The sequence below is a fragment of the Myotis daubentonii genome, chromosome 10, assembly GCF_963259705.1.
Source record: "Myotis daubentonii chromosome 10, mMyoDau2.1, whole genome shotgun sequence".
Lineage (NCBI taxonomy): Eukaryota > Metazoa > Chordata > Mammalia > Chiroptera > Vespertilionidae > Myotis > Myotis daubentonii.
The window spans coordinates 23,716,517-23,734,547 of NC_081849.1; the positions used below are offsets into that span (position 1 = coordinate 23,716,517).

The 18,031-nt window shown below is 42.3% G+C and overlaps 1 protein-coding gene across 4 annotated transcripts in view; it reads left to right on the forward strand.

Annotated features, from left to right (window-relative positions):
- Nucleotides 1-15,142, forward strand: part of KLHDC10 (kelch domain containing 10) — a 52,116-nt gene extending 36,974 nt beyond the window's left edge. For all 4 annotated transcript variants that reach the window (XM_059711788.1, XM_059711789.1, XM_059711790.1 and 1 more), the window contains 6 exons: nucleotides 1,085-1,233; nucleotides 5,074-5,158; nucleotides 6,206-6,272; nucleotides 6,806-6,853; nucleotides 9,117-9,256; nucleotides 9,865-15,142. In XM_059711788.1, the coding sequence (XP_059567771.1) occupies nucleotides 1,085-1,233; nucleotides 5,074-5,158; nucleotides 6,206-6,272; nucleotides 6,806-6,853; nucleotides 9,117-9,256; nucleotides 9,865-10,074 (699 nt within the window). In that variant the 3' untranslated portion in view covers nucleotides 10,075-15,142. The remainder of the gene's footprint in view (nucleotides 1-1,084; nucleotides 1,234-5,073; nucleotides 5,159-6,205; nucleotides 6,273-6,805; nucleotides 6,854-9,116; nucleotides 9,257-9,864) is intronic.
- The last annotated feature ends 2,889 nt before the right edge of the window (nucleotides 15,143-18,031 follow it).

The window sequence follows — 18,031 nt, forward strand, 5'->3', positions numbered from 1 at the left end:
AATAGCCAAACTTACTTTGAAGAAGAGAGTCTGGTGGAAAAACGTCAAGTTTTGGGGACTGACTGTCAACTCTACTAGTAGATCTTACCTAAGGAATTCTGGTGGCTTATTTTCATTTCTGCTCCTTCTGCTTGAGAGCATTTTTCTTCAAATTGCTTAGGAAGAGAAACAGTTTTCTTTTTCTTTTTAAAATATATGTTTTTATTGATTTCAGAGAGGAAAGGAGAGGGAGAGAGAGATAGAAACATCAATGATGAGAGAGAATCATTGATTGGCTGCCTCCTGCATGCCCCACATTGGGGATTAAGCCTGCAACCAGGGCATGTGCCCTGACTGGGAATTGAACTGTGATTTCCTGGTCCATAGGTTGACACTCAACCACTGAGCCATGCTGGCCAGGCGAGAAGCAGTTTTTAATGAAAATGCTCACGTCCATGATCTATAAATTCTTTGGTTGACTAGAAGCCCTAATGATCCTCTGACCCCCTTGCCAATCTAGGTGGAACTGGCTTTCCAGTTGAGTAAACTTTACTTTTCTAAAAATAATCTCTGTGCTCTGGCCAGTGCGGCTCAGTTGGCTAGTGTAGCTTAGTGTGGCTCCCATGCACTGAAAGGTTGCTCTCACATCGATGTTCCTCTCTCTTTTATCCATACCTTCTCCCTTCCCGTCTCTCTCTCAAAATAAAAATAATCTCTGTGTTCTCTAAAATCTTTAGTTCATTAAGGGTCTTGTGTTTTAGAAGGTTAAAAAAAATACAAGAGGCCCGGCTGGTGTGGCTCAGTGATTCAGTGTCAAACTATGAACCAGGAGGTCACGGTTCAGTTCCTGGTCAGAGCACATGCCCAGGTTTTGGGCTCAATCCCTAGTAGGGGGCATGCAGGAGGCAGCCAACCCATGATTCTTTCTCATCATTGATGTTTCTGTCTCTTTCTCCCTCTCCCTTCCTCTCTCTGAAATCAATAAAAATATTTTTTAAAAATACAAGAGCATTTCATAAAACCTGATTTGGGGGTATTTAATAAGTTTATATTCTTTAATCAAGTGCTAATGAGTGAGTCTTTTTCACCTTTCCCTGTTTTTCAGGCCATGGCTATCATCAATGGCTCCCTTTATGTCTTTGGAGGGACAACTGGCTATATTTACAGCACAGACCTGCACAAATTAGATCTTAATACCAGAGAGTGGACACAACTGAAACCAAACAACCTATCCTGTGATCTTCCAGAAGAGAGGTCAGGTTCTAAGATTAAAGCATATTTATTCTTTCTTCCTAAGATTTGGCTTTTTTCCACATATTGGTAATATGGTTTGAAGAAAATGCTTTGGCCTGGTTAAAATACCTAACTGGTTGTTACATTCCAGTTCATCATTAAAAAAGGATCTCCTGGTAAGGGAGTGATATTTCCCTCTGAGCTCTAGAATTTTTTTTCATGTTATTTTCTCTTATACTCAACTTTTCCTGCATTAGGAAGATAGTAACACTTTGAAGAAGAAACCAATGGTAGTAATGTAACTAAATTTCATATCACAGGCAAAACAATTACTTTCTAGTTATTTTTTTAATATTCCATCTTAATTTGTATATTTTGATTCTTTGGCTCATTTGCTCACACCTGTATCATCAGTATAGGGCTTAGTACCATGCCTATAGCGGTACTCAATGAAAATTGATTGGATGGATGGATGGATGAGAAAGAGGAAGGGAGGTATGGAGGGAGAGAAGAAGAAAGAGGGAGGGGGTGGAGGGTTCTTCAAGTTCTCTGTTAAACACTCAGACAGCACATGATTCACTCTAGTTGCCTTCTAGTAGACCCTAGATCTTTCACTTTTCTTTCCTGATCGTGGTTTCTGCTTCTTAGAGTTAAACTCACTGGAAAACTTAGAATGATCTTTTGCCCTCTAGTTTAAAAGCAAGGGTATAGTAAATAATTTTTTAATTATTTTGGTTAACCTAAGGTCTCTTTGTTGTCTTTAAGCAAAATGGTATATAGATGCTAAGGAAGAATTTATCTTTATTTTAGTATAGTAGTGGGCTGACTTGCAGAACTTACCATGAGAGGACTTGGGAAATGGAATAATTTTTATGTAATTTATTTTATCAGCATTTATTTCCTTCATGGAAAGGAGGAAATAGATGAAGTTTTCAAAGCATTTTAATATGGTTGCCTTCTTTGAATTATTTTATGGACATATTATAAATTGTTTCAGCTTGTAGCTAGGCTGCTTGGATAAAAGTTCTGGTAGGCATTTCACATTATATTCACAGTTCTGTATAGCATAACTTTCCTGGTATCTTTGTATCTGTTAAGTAAGTATTTTAGTTTGAAAGCCCATGGTCTAGAGCAGCCGTGGGCAAACTACGGCCCACGGGCCGAATCCGGCCCGTTTGAAATGAATAAAACTATTGCAAAAAAAGACCGCACCCTTTTATGTAATGGTGTTTACTTTGAATTTATATTAGTTCACACAAACACTCCATCCATGCTTTTGTTCCGGCCCTCCGGTCCAGTTTAAGAACCCATTGTGGCCCTCGAGTCAAAAAGTTTGCCCACCCCTGGTCTAGAGTTTCTAATTAAATGTAGGAAGATCACTTTTTAAATCTCTATAATAGCTTCCCTCCTTATGCAAAGTTATCACAAAAAGATTATAAAAAATCTAGAAGATACAAATAAGCAAAATGAAGAAAATATAAAACAAAATCTAAACTCAGAGATAACCAGGGTTAATATTTTGGAATATTTTGGAATATTTTGGATGTCACCTTATAATCATTTTTCTTGCATATTTATGTATCTATCATTTATTTTTCTTTTGAGAGTACATTTATTAAAACTGGGGACACAGGGCTTGGGGCACAAGAAGCAACAGGAGAGCGCCTAGGCAGTGCTCTGCTTTGGCTCTCCAGAAATGGTAGAGGAAAGAAGTGGTCCATGGCGGGGCTGCTGCTAGCTCACTGAAAAGTCAGAAGAGAGATTAAAAATGGCGGCAGAGTAGGAGGATGCTGCATGGACATGCTCCCAGGAACAAGCTGGGATTACAACTGAAATACGAGAAGGCTTCCTGAATAACCAATGGAAAACTCACAGGAGAGAACCCTGATACCCAAGGACCAAAGGTGGAGCCGGCATAGAGACTGGTAGGAGGGGGCAGAGATGTGACCCACGGAGGGGAACTGAAGTCCTGGAGAGATATCTCAGCCAGTGGTGGAGCAGGGGGAGGTGCCACTGAGAATTCTGGGATCTAATCCCAGAACTGGGCTCCCCAGCAGAGAGCACCAAAGCTGAGGAAGGTATCCACGTAGCATCAAGCTGTGAAAAGCAGTGGGGTGCTGTCTGCCAGGGAGTGGCAGCTGAAAGTTCAGGCACCCTCTTAAAGGGGGAGCTATGGGACAACATGAAACGAAACAACATACGAATAATAGGGGTGCCAGAACAACAGAAAGAGGAACAAGGGTTAGAAAACCTATTTGAAGAAATAATACCAGAAAACTTCCCAGAGGTGGGGAAGAAAAAAAATCACACAAGCACAGAGAGTCCCAAACAAGGTGAATGCGAAAAGACCCACACCAAGACACATCATAATCACCATGGCAAATGTTCAGGACAAAGAGAGAATCTTACAGGCTGCAAGAGAGAGACGGAAAGTTACATACAAGGGGTCTCCCATTAGATTGTCAAACGATTTCTCAACAGAAACACATCAGGCCAGAAAAGAATGGACAGAAATTTACAAAGTGGTACAAAGCAAAGGACTGAATCCAAGAATACTCTATCCAGCAAGGCTATCATTCAAAATTGAAGGGAAAATAAGAAGCTTCACAGACAAAAAAGGCTAAGGGAGTTTATCACCACCAAGCCAGCAATGCAAGAAATGCTAAAGGGACTGGTGTAAAAAGAAGAAATAAAAAGATCAGAAAGAAAACAGCCACACAAAAAAAGAAATGGCTACAAACAAGTACCTTTCAATAATAACTTTAAATGTAAACGGACTAAATGCTCCAACCAAAAGACATCGAGTGGCTGAATGGATAAAAAAACATGACTCATGCACTTGCTTTCTACAAGAGACCCACCTCAGAAAAAGGGACTCACACAGACTGAAAGTGAAGGGATGGAAAAATATCTTTCAGGCAGATGGAAATGAAAAAAAAGCTGGGGTAGCAATACTTATATCGGACAAAATAGACCTCAAAGTGAAGGCCATAACAAGAGATAAGGAAGGCCACTTCATGATACTAAAGGGATCAATACAACAAGAAAATATAACCCTGATAAACATATATGCACCCAATGCAGGAGCACCCAAATACATTAAAAAAAAAAAAGTCAGAGGAAAGGCGGCCTTGGAGACAGGTTCAGGGGTTGCTGGCGCTGCTCATGGCTCCCCTGGTTGCAAGTCTCATGGGGACCCTTAGAATTTAGGAGAGAAGTAAAGATGCATTCAACGAACATTGCCTAGCCCAGTGGTCAGCAAACTGCGGCCCCTTGAATATGGCTCTTCCACAAAATACCACGTGCGGGCATGCAAGTACAGTGCGATTGAAACTTCGTGGCTACACTCAAGGGGCCAAAGAGCCGCATGTGGCTCGTGAGCCGCAGTTTGCTGACCGCTGGCCTAGCCCTTCCAGTCCTTCCTTATTGCACACTAACACAAAGCCATTAGAAGTCTCATCAGAGCGGTACAATGTTAAGGTGCCAGGAAAGGGAAGAAAGGAAGACGTGGGCCTGCTCCAGAGAGAGCCTGCAATTATCTATAAATTTTTAATGGAATTACAGCCTATCTGCTCTTATATAACTCTCCCCCCCCCCCACCCAGTTAGTGACATAAAAACAACTTCTCAACATATTAATTCTCAACATATTAATTATTTTGTAAGCCAACATCTTCTGGTTACATACTAATCTATTTTATGTATATTCTATAATTTATTTAACCAATTCACATTATTAAACACTTAAGTTATTTCTAATAATTTATTATTACAAATAATAATCCAGTAAGAAGCCTAGTGGCTAAATCTTAGGTAGATCATTTTTCACTTAATTATAAACGTATTTTATTGTGTATTTCAGATACAGACATGAAATTGCACATGATGGACAGAGGATTTACATCTTGGGAGGTGGTACTTCCTGGACAGCTTATTCCTTAAACAAGGTATATATATTTTTTTTTTAAAGAGAGAGAGAAAAGAGGGAGAAGTGTAGAGGGAGGCATGTGCTATGCTAAGTAAGATAATTCTGTTACTATAGATACCTTAAGTTTTGAAAAGGTTCTTCATTAACATCTATTTTATGTTGCATGCTCTTTATCATGTAAGGTTGAGCTCCATGCCCCTAATATGCTCTCCATTTGACAGCTGCATTATCGCACATTGAATATACTTCATGAAAATTATCCTCTCACGCTGGATGAGGAAAACGACTAAAAGGAAGAAATAGTAGCTTGAATGGAGCAACTAATTGGAATTGGAACCAGCATTCTCAGAATGTCACATCCTTATCATCATCAGTGCTCTGTATCTAAAAAGAACAGGCATTTTTAGGGCCATGCATCACTAACTTGAGAAAGCTGAGCTCTGAAGGGCTTTCAGTTCTTCCATCCCTATGGCATTTCTAAATGCACGTATCCAGGGGAAATCTAAAGTAGGATGCAGAACTCCTGGTCTGTCTGGAACCTTAATGATCTTTTTTCAGTTTGGTTAAAACTGCATTCGGGTGCTTTCTTACCAACATTTGCTTTATTGTTTTTTCTTCTTTTTTTTTTCTAAGCAGTTTGCATATTTATTTTTTTTAAATTTCTTTATTGATTAAGGTATTACATATGTGTCCTTATCCCCCCTTTGCTCCCCAACCCCCACTCATGCCCTCACCCCCCTGTTGTCTGTGTCCATTGGTTAGGCTTATATGCAACACTTGCTTTTTTCTGTTATAAAATCATACATATTTATTGTAGAAAATGTGGAAGTTGCAAAATTCTAATTTTTTTCTTCATTATTTTCTTTGTTTTTAAATATTGAGATAACCTATGTGCTTAATTTTTAACTGTTAATGTTTAGTCTTAGAATTAGCAATAAATCAGATAAAAACAGGGAAAGAAGACTTTTCAAAAAAGAATATATGTTTGTACAGGCTGTTGTTTAAAATCCAGTTTTCAGGCTAGCTAACATGATCTGTGTGTATCTTCTTTTTCTCTCTCTCCAAGATCCATGCATACAACCTTGAAACAAATGCATGGGAGGAAATTGCAACAAAACCCCATGAAAAAATAGGTAAACTTATAGTATTGACCCGTTTGTCTTTAACAAATGTATTTTATACTTTACTTGTTTGGGAAGGGAAAAATTAATTTTATTGAGTTATATGACAAGTAAAATATCTGTTGAACTGTTATTAGAAATTACTTGTATTCCTGAGCCCAATTCTTCTTCTTCAGCAGTTGAGCAGAGACTTTTAAAGGGAATTGCCGAATTCTGTGCAAGTGAGGGATTATGGGTGGGATAAGAAATAGGTACTTAAATCAAGATCTGTCTACCTGTTTGTGGGTAAGAGTGCTTGGGAAACCCACTAGTAGCCTGACCTCTGCCACCCCCGTGTGTTTTCCTGCACCTTAACATTGTGCCGCTCTGATGAGACTTCCGCTGGCTTGTGTTAGTGCCATCAGGGAGGGCTGAAGGGCTGGGCAGTGTTGTTGACTACAGCCAAGGGGTTGTTTTAGGTGAGTTGCTCGTAGGATGTCTGTCACTGTGTCGTATCAGTGTTATCTCTGTGAACAACGGAATTTCTGTGCTTATGTGTCTGGCAGGTTTCCCTGCAGCCCGAAGATGCCACAGTTGTGTTCAGATAAAAAACGGTAAGGGTTCTAAATAACTCTCTGGTTCCATTTTTGTAATTATATGTACGGAGAATGCCTTATTTCCTAATGATAGCAGCTCCTTACAAGACACATAACTCTGGGAACAGCCTGTTTCTTATAGTTTCAACTACGAGGAAATTCATAAAGTTATGCTTCTCTCAGCAGTTTTTATAAAGTCAACTCGTATGTTTGGGTTCCTTCAGTTATCAGAGAACTCAAGACTTGGTGATAAATAAGCTTTTATTGTACCCCCTGATTTTCAGCACCCCACCGCAGCAGATGTCGGTGGTTATGGTGGGGAACAATAGAGACCTCAGTGAACATTGTATTAAAACTGTAATCACTCCTTCTGGAGTGTTATATCGTGAAGTTTATTTTGTTCTCTGTCTGATGCCAAGCAGAACTGTGGGCTTATTCCTGGGCCATATTACAACAAAGGCATTGTGTGGCTTCAGAGAGCAGCTGCAGCTACTTTATCTAAGCGTGATGAATGACTCCTCTTTGGATAACCTTTCTGTCTTTTAATTTACAGCTTATTTTATAGTTTGATATAGCACCTTCCATGTGTTTCTGGGAGGAAGTTGTATATAACTGATTTGATAGCCTGCATCCTTTCAGCAGCTTCGTTGGATTTTCCCGGGATTATGCTGCCGTCTCTTGTACAGAGGCTCTTTTTACTACGCTTCTGCTTTTTGGATAAGATTTACAGATAGTGGCCTTGTTCAGCTTTGCCTCTCTATCAATGGAGCTGTACTTTTCTTGAATCCTAGTCAAAATGGTTTCCTGTGTATTTTATCGTTTGTTTAAGTATTGGCTTCAACTTAATCAAGACTTGAAATAAGACAGCTATTATTTTGATTCTTTGAGACCAGGCACCGTACAGACGGAATTCAGCCTTAGTTCTGGGCATTTAATTTGAAGGCTCACAAAGCCTTTGTTACAAGTTGTCTAATTAGTTATAACTAACTGAATCCATAAAGCCAAAAACAAACAAAACAGGCGCAATGAAAAACTTTGATTTTGGTAAGGTTTTTTCCCTCTGATGTAAATACACATCAAATGGGTCTTCAGACTGTCCTCTTTGGGCTGGAGAAAACTTGGAAGAGCCTCATTTGTGCCCCCAATCAGAACAGCCCAACAGATGTTTCTCCTCAGGTTAATGTCTGCATAAAGAGCATTTGTCTCTACGTGCAGATAAGTCGATTCTTTCCAGGATGTTATTTAAGAGTTTACAAACTGATGGTCTGCAGATGTGTTTTATTTGACTCATATGTGTATTAAAGTTTTTTGAATTACTGACTAACACTTAAAAATCAAAATGCTTCACTTTTAAAGAAATCCAGATTTCTTCTTCTTCCCTGGGAACCCAGTGTGTGATACCAGATTTCTTGCATGATTACATGAGGTGTCCAGTGGAGGAATGTAGTTCCCCTAGCTGAGAAGCTTTGCTCTTTTATTTATTTACTTTAAAGAATAGTTTATGCCCTAGCCAGTTTTGCTCAGTGGATAGTGTCGGCCTGCGAACTGAAAGGTCCCAGGTTCGATTCCAGTCAAGGGCACATGCCCAGGTTGTGGGCTTGATCCCCAGTGGGGGACTTGCAGGAAGTAGCCGATCAATGATTCTCTCTTATCATGGATGTTTCTATCTCTCTCTCCCTCTTCCTTCCTCTCTGAAATCAATAAAAATATATTATAAAAAATAGTTTACAGATTTTTAGAGAGCAAGGAAGGGAGAGAGAGAAAGAGAGAAACGTCAATGTGAATATCGATTGGCTGCCTCCTGATCAAGCCTGCAACCTGGGCATGCACCCTTAACTCGGAATCAAACCGGCAACTTCCTGGTGCATGAGCTAACGCCGAACCAACTGAGCCACACCATCCCAGGCTAGATTTCTGTAAGGCAAACCTGGCCTTAAGTCTGGCATGGTGTTAATCACCTGGAGCCCCATTGCCATCTCCCCTATGGAGCATGTGCACTCCTGTTTGTGCCCTGGACCTGTTTCCTTCTTTCTATGCCTGGCACCCACAGGTATCGGAACCCAGACATGAAGCCTCCTTAGAGGTTTGCTTCCTTTGTCCTAGCAAAGATCCCAACATAGTGTCCATCGAGGGACAAGGCGGCAGCATGAGGAGGCCCACCCAATGAAGCCCTCTGTGGTTTGGGGGAATCTGCTGAACTGGTCCCAGGCCAACTAGCCGTGCGCTAGAGCTGTGGCTCCTTTTCTTTGTGTGATCTTGGCTTTCTCTTTCTGTTTGATAGATGTGTTTATTTGTGGGGGCTATAATGGAGAAGTGATCCTGGGAGATATCTGGAAATTGAATCTGCAGACTTTTCAATGGGTAAAGCTCCCAGCTACCATGCCAGAGCCCGTTTATTTTCACTGCGCAGCTGTTACACCAGTAAGTTTTTATTTTCATATCTTCCTTACATAGTTGCAGATAAAGAAATCTTTTTAGGAATATTAGCAAGAAAAAAAGATTCTGATATCAGCAGATTCTGGATTAAGAATGTGTTTTTAAAAAGTTCTTCCAAAGCTAGCGCTTCTCCTGAGAAGCAGGGAGAAAACATCATATACAAGTTTAAGAGAGCAGCATAAATGTAAAAGAAGTGCTACGTGCAGCATTCGGGCCCTGACAGTGCTATCAGAGGGGTTTCCTGGACGGCAGAATAGATTTACCCCATGATGCCAGGTTATTGAGAATTCTTCTAGTTTTTTTTAACGCAAAAGCCTTGATTTTCATCTCTGTATTTCTAGTATTAGGCACAATGGAGAGAAACCTTAATGTTTGTCGAAGTTGTTGAAGTCTAAAACAATCTATAGTTTCCCCCTTATAATCTCATTCATTATTTAAACCAGTTGTGATCACTGCACTATGTTGGGATCAGTGAGAAATTTTTTGTTTCACCTCATCTCAGTTCAGCCCACTTTGAATTTTTTTTTCTTTAGTCCGAGTGTCTGTTTCTCTCCCATTTGAACTTATCCTCTTGGACTGCCATTTGTTCATAGGCTGGTTGCATGTACATTCATGGAGGAGTGGTGAACATCCACGAAAACAAACGGACTGGCTCGTTGTTTAAGATCTGGCTGGTGGTACCTAGCTTGCTGGAACTGGCATGGGAGAAGCTGCTTGCGGCCTTCCCTAACCTAGCCAACCTCTCCCGAACACAGCTTCTGCACCTTGGACTCACACAGGGACTCATCGAGCGCTTGAAATGAGGATTTCTGGACTGTTCATTGATACTGGAAATGTTAAATTAAAGAGACTCCTTTATTTATGGGCAGTGTAGAATGTGCTACAAAGAGGATTGGTTACCCTGATCAAGGCCTTATTCAGAAAATACATCAGATGCCTTTCTGTACATTGGTTTTGGTTTTAAGTTTATGGAATCTCACTTTCCCTTGTGTTTCTTTGCTTTTCTCCCTCCCACCCCAATACATACACACACACTCACATACTCCCTCTTCCTTGATGGCATTGAGGGAAAGTCTGAAAGTACCTTAATAATGTTATGAATCAAGATAAGATAACGAATTTTTTAAAGAAGTTTTGAACATATGACCATGTCAGCCAATGCTCTATAAATGAAAGCAACATCATCAATGAAAACAAAAATAAAATTAAAAAATTTTAAATCCTGCAACAAGACGTTTGGGGGATAGAATAAGAAGGCTAACCTTGAGAGACGTGCAGATTGTGTGTAAAGCTAGTGTTTAACGTACTGCTTTCAGAGATATATCTGAAGAGCTGATTCTGACGGCCACAGTGGTAGACATCTTGCTGCAGAGATACCCAAACCTAAATTTTGACTTAGGAGGAAATTTAAGCAGCTCAGCAACCTTGATGAGTGATTTCTTCTTTCATCCTGTGGTGCCAGCACTCGTTAGAGGTGGCTTGTCGAAAGACTTATGTGTGTCATAGTGGTGCTGTTCGTTGTGGCTCTTAGACATTAGGACACCAAGAATGCTTCACATCAAGAAACAGTGGTGGTCCAAGTTCTTTGTTTGAGCAGTTTTGAAATTCTCCTGTGCTTATGAATGCTTCAGGTATCACTTTGGCTTCTTCTTCGTGGGGAATTGTAGACCCTAAGTATGTGGCACAAATGCTGTGAGACATAAATGTAAGTTCGTGAGAGGCCAGAGGAGAGCAGGGCCGGGAGGGCTTCCGCTCTGGGCTGAGAGCTTCGACTGCCACGGTGCCCATTTCCTTTCAGAACTTGCTTCTTCTCTAACTCTGGGCCATGCACCTGCCATTTTCTTAGGTGACAGGTTTATCTCTAGAAAGCCAATTGGCCCTTGATTTTTCTCTTAACTTATTGCCTCCTTCTCCATCTGCTTTAATGTGCATAGTGCTGTGAGTACTTGTCTGGTAAATGGATAAAAGGTCCTGGGGGAAAAAGCCACAGGTCATCTTTCCTGAAGAACTAAGCATCATTTTAAAAACTAACATGAGGAGCCCTGGTTAGAGCATCATCCCGGGACCTAAAGGTCTCGGGTCCCATTCCTTGTCAAGGGCACGTACCTCAGTTGCAGATTCAATCCCAGGCCCTGGTTGTGGTGTGTGCAGGAGGCAACCAATCGATGTGTTTTCTTTCTTTCTCTTTCTCTCTCTTTCTTTCTTTCTCTCTCCTCTCTCTCTCTCTCTCTCTCTCTCTCTCTCTCTCTCTCTCTTCTACCTCACCCCTTCCACTCTCTCTAAACAAACAAAAAAACTAGCAAGAGGAAGGAATGAAACAGGATCATTCGCTTTTTGGTGCGAAATTTTAGTTCTGGTTTGTTTTGTGTTGTTTTTAATTCTAGGAAAGAAATGACTTAAATTTTCACTTGCTCTGCCATCATGCTGCTAGAGTAGTTCAGCATTTGGAAGGCCTTGGGCGTATGAAAGGTGCTAAAGGCACACAGTGCTGGTCATCCCATTGGTTGCCTCACCATAGGAGACTCGGATGAGAGATTTAGGACACATTTTCCTTTAAGTGCCTCTTTCTCACTTAGCTTTTAAAGTTATTCTTTTTCCTTCATCCCAGAAGGGATATCTTTAGCTCATGTGTGGATTTAAAATCACCTTTGAGTTAGGCCTAAAAGTTACCATTGAATGTTCAGTGCTAGGGAAGAGAAAATTGTGGCCTCTAGACTTGAACTCCTAACTTGCAGGCCTTATTATAACATCCCATCCATGTGGGGTTGAGTTTATGGAGCCTGAGTTTGGCAAGGTCTTATAATAACCATTCATCTCTGAGTTTGGGTCCTTTTGCAGGGAGTGAGGGGTGTGGAGAGAGGCAGGAAAAGGAGCCAGTCCCCTAGAGGCCCCACCCTCATTTTGCCATGACCAGTCTGTTTGGCATTAACTTTCCATCCACTGCTAGGCTTGTTGCTATGAGGAGCTCTCTCCAGAGCAAGTCAGTCTGAGCAGCCCCATTAATTCAAAACAAAGCTTTGCTGCATGACTCCAGTGTCATCTCTGGATCATTGGGGGAAATATGTCTAGGATTAAACAAGTCGTGCAGTCTAGGGTGGTGAACGGATTTTGTCATGGATTTACATAGGGACCAAAGACTGAGTGCTTCTCCTTTCATGGCTCTTGGGATATAAGTAGGTCTCTAGTTCTTCTACACAGAGAGAGAGAAAGGAAGCCTGGCTCAGTCCATACTTGCTGGCGTTCTGTTTGTAAAGCCGCCTAAGAGCGGTCATCTTTGAGGTAGACTTTGGAGGCCTGACATCCAAGACCTGTGTGTGACGTTTTCATACAAGTACATATCTTTGGTCCAAAATGTCTTCTTTTAATATAACACTAGTGAACATGATGTAGTATGACCAACTCTGAGTGCTGTAAACTACACTTTATGCACATGTTCTGGATGCCAAATGAGACTGTGTGTGTGATGACTTAAATGTAGATGACTAGGATTTTATATAAAGGGCCACCAGGCATTTTAGTATATCTATAACCAGCTTTTAAAGTTATTCTTGAACTTTAACTCTGAATTCCTGACACTTACTTGATTTAGGAAAGTTTATGCCTGCTGCTTCTCCACCTCTTTGAGGTACTCCCTGCTATCTTACTGCAGCCCTGAAGTTTAAGTGCAATATAAAGAAACACATACGGATATGTACAGATTATATATAGGATATGACTATAAGGCAGGTAGCCAACTTTCTTGGGGAAGCCAGCTCATCACTGTAGAGTCAAACTATAACCAGAATTTGAGTTGGGATCGGCTGGCTTAAGCCAACTCTTGGTAGAGCTGGATTTTCAAGTCAGTGTTTTGTTACTCCAGTCCTTGGGTTTGTTAGCTTTGAGACTTCCCCCAGTCATCTTTGTACTCTCTCGTGTTTGCATATCTGCCTACATTTCTTTGCCCAGGAACGAGGAAGTCTATCTGTGAGAGTTTCCTACGTGGAGAATTAAAACCTAATATTTAATACTACCAGTTCTCCCATGTATATACTAATTTATCTGTGAATGTCAGACTTTAAGTAAAGAAAATCATGCTTTCTTAATTTAATAGAGTGTTTTCCACATCCTGGAAAAATCTATAAAACAATATAGACTAGATTGAAATGTTAGGGGGCCAAACTGAAACCCTTTCCACTGGCAGAATCTTCTTTTTTCAGGGCCCTAGTGACATGATGTGAAACTTCGCTCTAAACTGTTCATGTCTATGACATAGCTAGATTTAGATGTATAATAAACATTAACATTTCTAAGCAAAGGTATATTAACAGTGACCTTTGGTTACCCAGAGTAGCAAGAGTAAAGCACAGATCATTGAAATCCATAGATAATCAGTGTTTCAACTTTTCTATCACACTTGATTCATGTAGTTTTTCCTTCCTACCCCTGTCCCCATAAGCACCTTCTCTTCAATGGGTGGAGCTGTGCGTGGTTAGAAATGGAAAAGGAAGAATCCTGGTCGGGTTTGGAAACCAGTAGACATACAAGCAACCTGATTAGCTCAGGCAATCGGCTGACATTAGACCCACTGGTGGTAATCCTGAGTTTAGCTTTGGCATAGTTCCCTGCCCCGAGTTCTAGGCCATCTGTCGTCTAACCATCATAGAACTCTCAGCACCTATGGGAAGACTACGCAGTGTGTGAGGAGGAGAAAACCCATCATGTCAACACACTTCTTTAGCTTTTGACATATACTTGCTTTCCCACTATCCATGCAGGAGTCTTAGTTTTTCCTTTCCAGCCATATTGCTGAGCATGTAGGAAAGGTTGGATTATCTTTGGAGACTATGTTGTCTTACTTCTGTAAAACCCCCTTGTCTCTAGGTGGTCTTACAGACATCTAGAACGAGGCCCAGGTCACCGAATTGGCTGCCTGCCAGCACTCTGATGCAGCACAAAAGGCCCTCCTCCTTACTCTTCACTGTGCTGGCACTGAGCTTCAAGATGGGCAAGGGTTTATGGTCCCGTGGTCATCAGCCCCCAAAACTGTCACCGTTACTTAAGTAGCTCTGGTTCCCAAACACCTGAGGACTCTGGGAGCGTTGGCCAGGCCTGAGGTAGACTCAGCCGAGGTCTGTAACCTCTGCGTTCCGTTCGTCGCCACCAGGTCATGCCCAGCAATGGTGTATCCTTCTAAGGTTGTTAGGTTTGGTGTAAAGCAACCTCCTGTCTTGTCTGATGTGATAAAAAGAAGTTCCGAGTTGTGCTTCAAAAGTGGTGCCATCTTTTTAGTATAATTTTCATGTTTTTGATTTTCCCCCCCCACTTTTTAGAAGTTTCTTAAGGGCCCTGCTTAGTGTACAGGGTGAGTCAGAGGCAGTCTCACCAAGCTTAGTAATTGCTGTTGTACTAGTTGCACATGTAGAATACAAAGGAGGCGTCAGAAACACACTGACCTTCTCTCGAGCCACTTTCTTGTACGGAGTCTGAGCAGGGACAGCGCCAGCATCTCCCTGTAAAGGCACCTGCCAATGAGGATTTTCTGGAAGAACCTCGGCAAGAAAGGGAAACCTCCCCCACACACAACCTCTGAGGGTGAGCCTGGGCGTGGCTCTTCGTACAGGGTATGCTTAGGCCACACGCGATGCTCGCCTTATTATAAAGCTATTGCCACAGTCCCGTTAAATAGTGTGGAAGTCCTTTTGCAGTCTGGTGTGCATGCCGTATGAGCAGGACAGCTTTTCCACCTTACCTGGGTTCCTACAAACAGGTAGGAAATATAGTGAATTTACCCTAAAATGTCCAATCTGTATTTATGTACCTTGTCAGTGTTTTGCTGTTGGTTTTCTAAAAATAACATCAATAAATCATCCAAATCTATGTGGTTCAAGGCTACCTTGATTGTCTGATGGTAATCTGTGGGTATGTGAGCTCACCTGTGTGACCTAAGCATCAGTCACCACCACCACCTACTTTATACCCCACCACGGTCCACTTTTCTCTCTAATTTCTGTGGGTCATCCACCTTCCACTCCCCTCACTGGGGGCTGCTTCTCTCTGCTTAGCATCTGGAACTCCTGGACAACAACAGTCACCAGTCCCCTCAGGACGTCAGCAAGGGTGTGACTGTGGGGCAGGTCCCACTCCCTTTTCCTCGCCGCCTGTATGTTCCGCAGGCTGCCACTACACAAGTTTGTATGGACGCGTCAACACTTTCCTTCCCTTTTTTTTTTTTTTTTTTTGGTGCCCTGACTAGGAATTGAACCCGGGACCTGTCAGTCCACGGCCCGACTCTCTATCCACTGAGCCAAACCAGTCAGGGTGCATCAACACTTTTCTGAATGGTTGGAGGAGCCACGGAGAATTGAAAGGGGAAATTGTGAACTTGTATAGTACAGAGTCACAACCGTCTTTACGGTTCAAGGGAAAAGCCCCAGGAGGAGCTGAGCCCTTCACGGAGGTCCTTTGGGGACGAAACCAGTTCCTACTCTGGCTTTGCTCTTCCACACGTTTCCCTCTGCAAACCTGTGCTTTGCATCACTTGACCCTCTAAGACAGCGGTTCTCAACCTGTGGGTCGCGACCCCTTTGGGGGTCGAATGACCCTTTCACAGGGGTTGCCTAAGACCGTCGGAAAACACATCTATAATTACATATTGTTTACAGTAGCAAAATTACATAACTGAAGTAGCAACGAAAATAATTTTATGGTTGGGGGTCACCACAACATGAGGAACTGTATTAAAGGATCGCGGCATTAGGAAGGTTGAGAACCACGGCTCTAAGAGGATCCCTTCTCCCACAGCTGTTCCCCACTCCCTTATGCCCGGAGTAGCGTCCCTTTCAGATCTAATGTTCTGTGATTATGACCAAAGGCTTGGAGCATAACGGTGAGCGTCAGACGTGAACACTAAGATTGGACCGGGTTAGCTCGTCACCTTGATCTTGGGATTCAGATCATGGGTCCTGCTGCAGGGGCAGGTCTACTGTAGAAGCCAGGCCGTCCTGTGAGTGCCGCAGTAGTGCAGGCTCCGAGTGATGGTGCTGGCACTGGAGCTGCAATAGAACCGGTCCAGCTGCTGGCCCACCTGTGACCCACTGGTTTCCAAACCATGAGGCAGGCTTGTTAAAAACACAGATTCCTGGGCCAAAATCCCAAAGATTCTGGCTTAGTAGGTGAAATTTGAACAAATTCCTAGTTGATTTCCATTTAGCTGGTTTGTGGCATATGGGAATCCAAGCCCCACAGCTGAGTAACTGCCTGGTGCCGGCTGAGATGACTGATAGAGACCTTGCTACCTTACTTGTCACTGTCATTCTTTTTTTTGGTTTAATTTTTTTAAATTTTTATTGATTTTTGAGAGAAACATTGATCAGTTGCCTCCCACACACGCCCTGACTGGGGATCAAACCCGAAACCTGGGTATGTGCCCTGACCAGGAACCAAACCCACCACCTTGTTGGTGCATGGGCCAGGGCATCACTGCCGTTCTTAATTATCCAGCAGGGAACTAGAGCAAAGGCCAGAATGAATGCTTCCCAGTCCTTGTTCTGCTAAAACTCTGTAAAGATGGCAGACTGGCCCCCCGCGTTGACCTCCTCTCCCTCTTGGAGAACTGTGGAGAGCGGCTACAGTGTTCGGACAGGTTCAAGCCTTGGACTGATGAGAGGGCACAGTCCTCTCATTGCCACGTGCAAGTCCCAGCTTGGAGGGCAGGGACCTCCCAGCACAATTATAGCCAACAGCTGTAGTTGTAAGCTTGAACCTATGGTTGGAACACATGGCCCCACATGCCTGAGTGATGTGGGCTTGATAATGTTCAGGTGCATGTAATAGAGTAGGATTGAAACCCACGAGAATGTTGTAAACATCTTGACCACGCCCTTACTTTGCCTCGTGGAATCTGGCTATAAAATAAAGACACGGCTTGTAGTCCATGGCGCTGTCGCTAGCTCTCCAGCAGAGAGGCTCTCCATCAGAAAGGACAGCATCCCACCCAGATCCAGCTTTCATTCTCTTGTCTGTCTTTTCTAAATCCGTCACCGCCCCCTCTCAGGGTCACCCTTGGCCGTGCTGGCGCAGCACAGAGAACCACTAAAATAATAGTAAGATGGCCTTACTTTTCTTTTCCCTAAAATGGGGCCAGTAATAGTAACCTGTCTCTTGACATTATTATGTGGCTCAAATGAGCAGGTATGTGTAAAGTGCTGCCTGGCATGTAGTAAACATTATTAGGCATTTATTATTATTGTTCTCTATAGCTGATGGAACAAGAAACACAGGTGAAATATTTACTTAAAATTACAGTTAAGGAGTTAAATATAAGAGGGTGAGGCAGGGGAGGTAGAATTATGTAAGTGAGCTAAGTCCTCGTCTTCCATAGCAGGAAGGCAATATATGGAGTGTCTCAAATCGAAGCAATAACCAGTAAAGCATGTTAGAGATGTAAAGGACGGTATCCTAAAAGCAGCCCAAAGAGCGAACAGTAACGAGACGGGTAGGGAGGGAAGGGCTGCGGGGACGGCTGTTTATTTCTTTAAGTATGTTCTTGGTTTTGGTTTTGTTTCCCCCCCCCCCCTTTATAAAGCAGAACCCCTCATAGCTCTTCCAACTCAGTTCCTCAGGATACTGTAAATATGGGTCCGATTGTAAATGATCGAGTGTTGCAAAGGGTGGAGCGGGAGCATTAGTATTTTTAATTTCTTCATTGATTCAGTTGAAGCCTGACTGGTTTGGGGGATTCTTTGATTTAAAAGCCAATCTTGGAAGCTAGTAGAAGGAAAA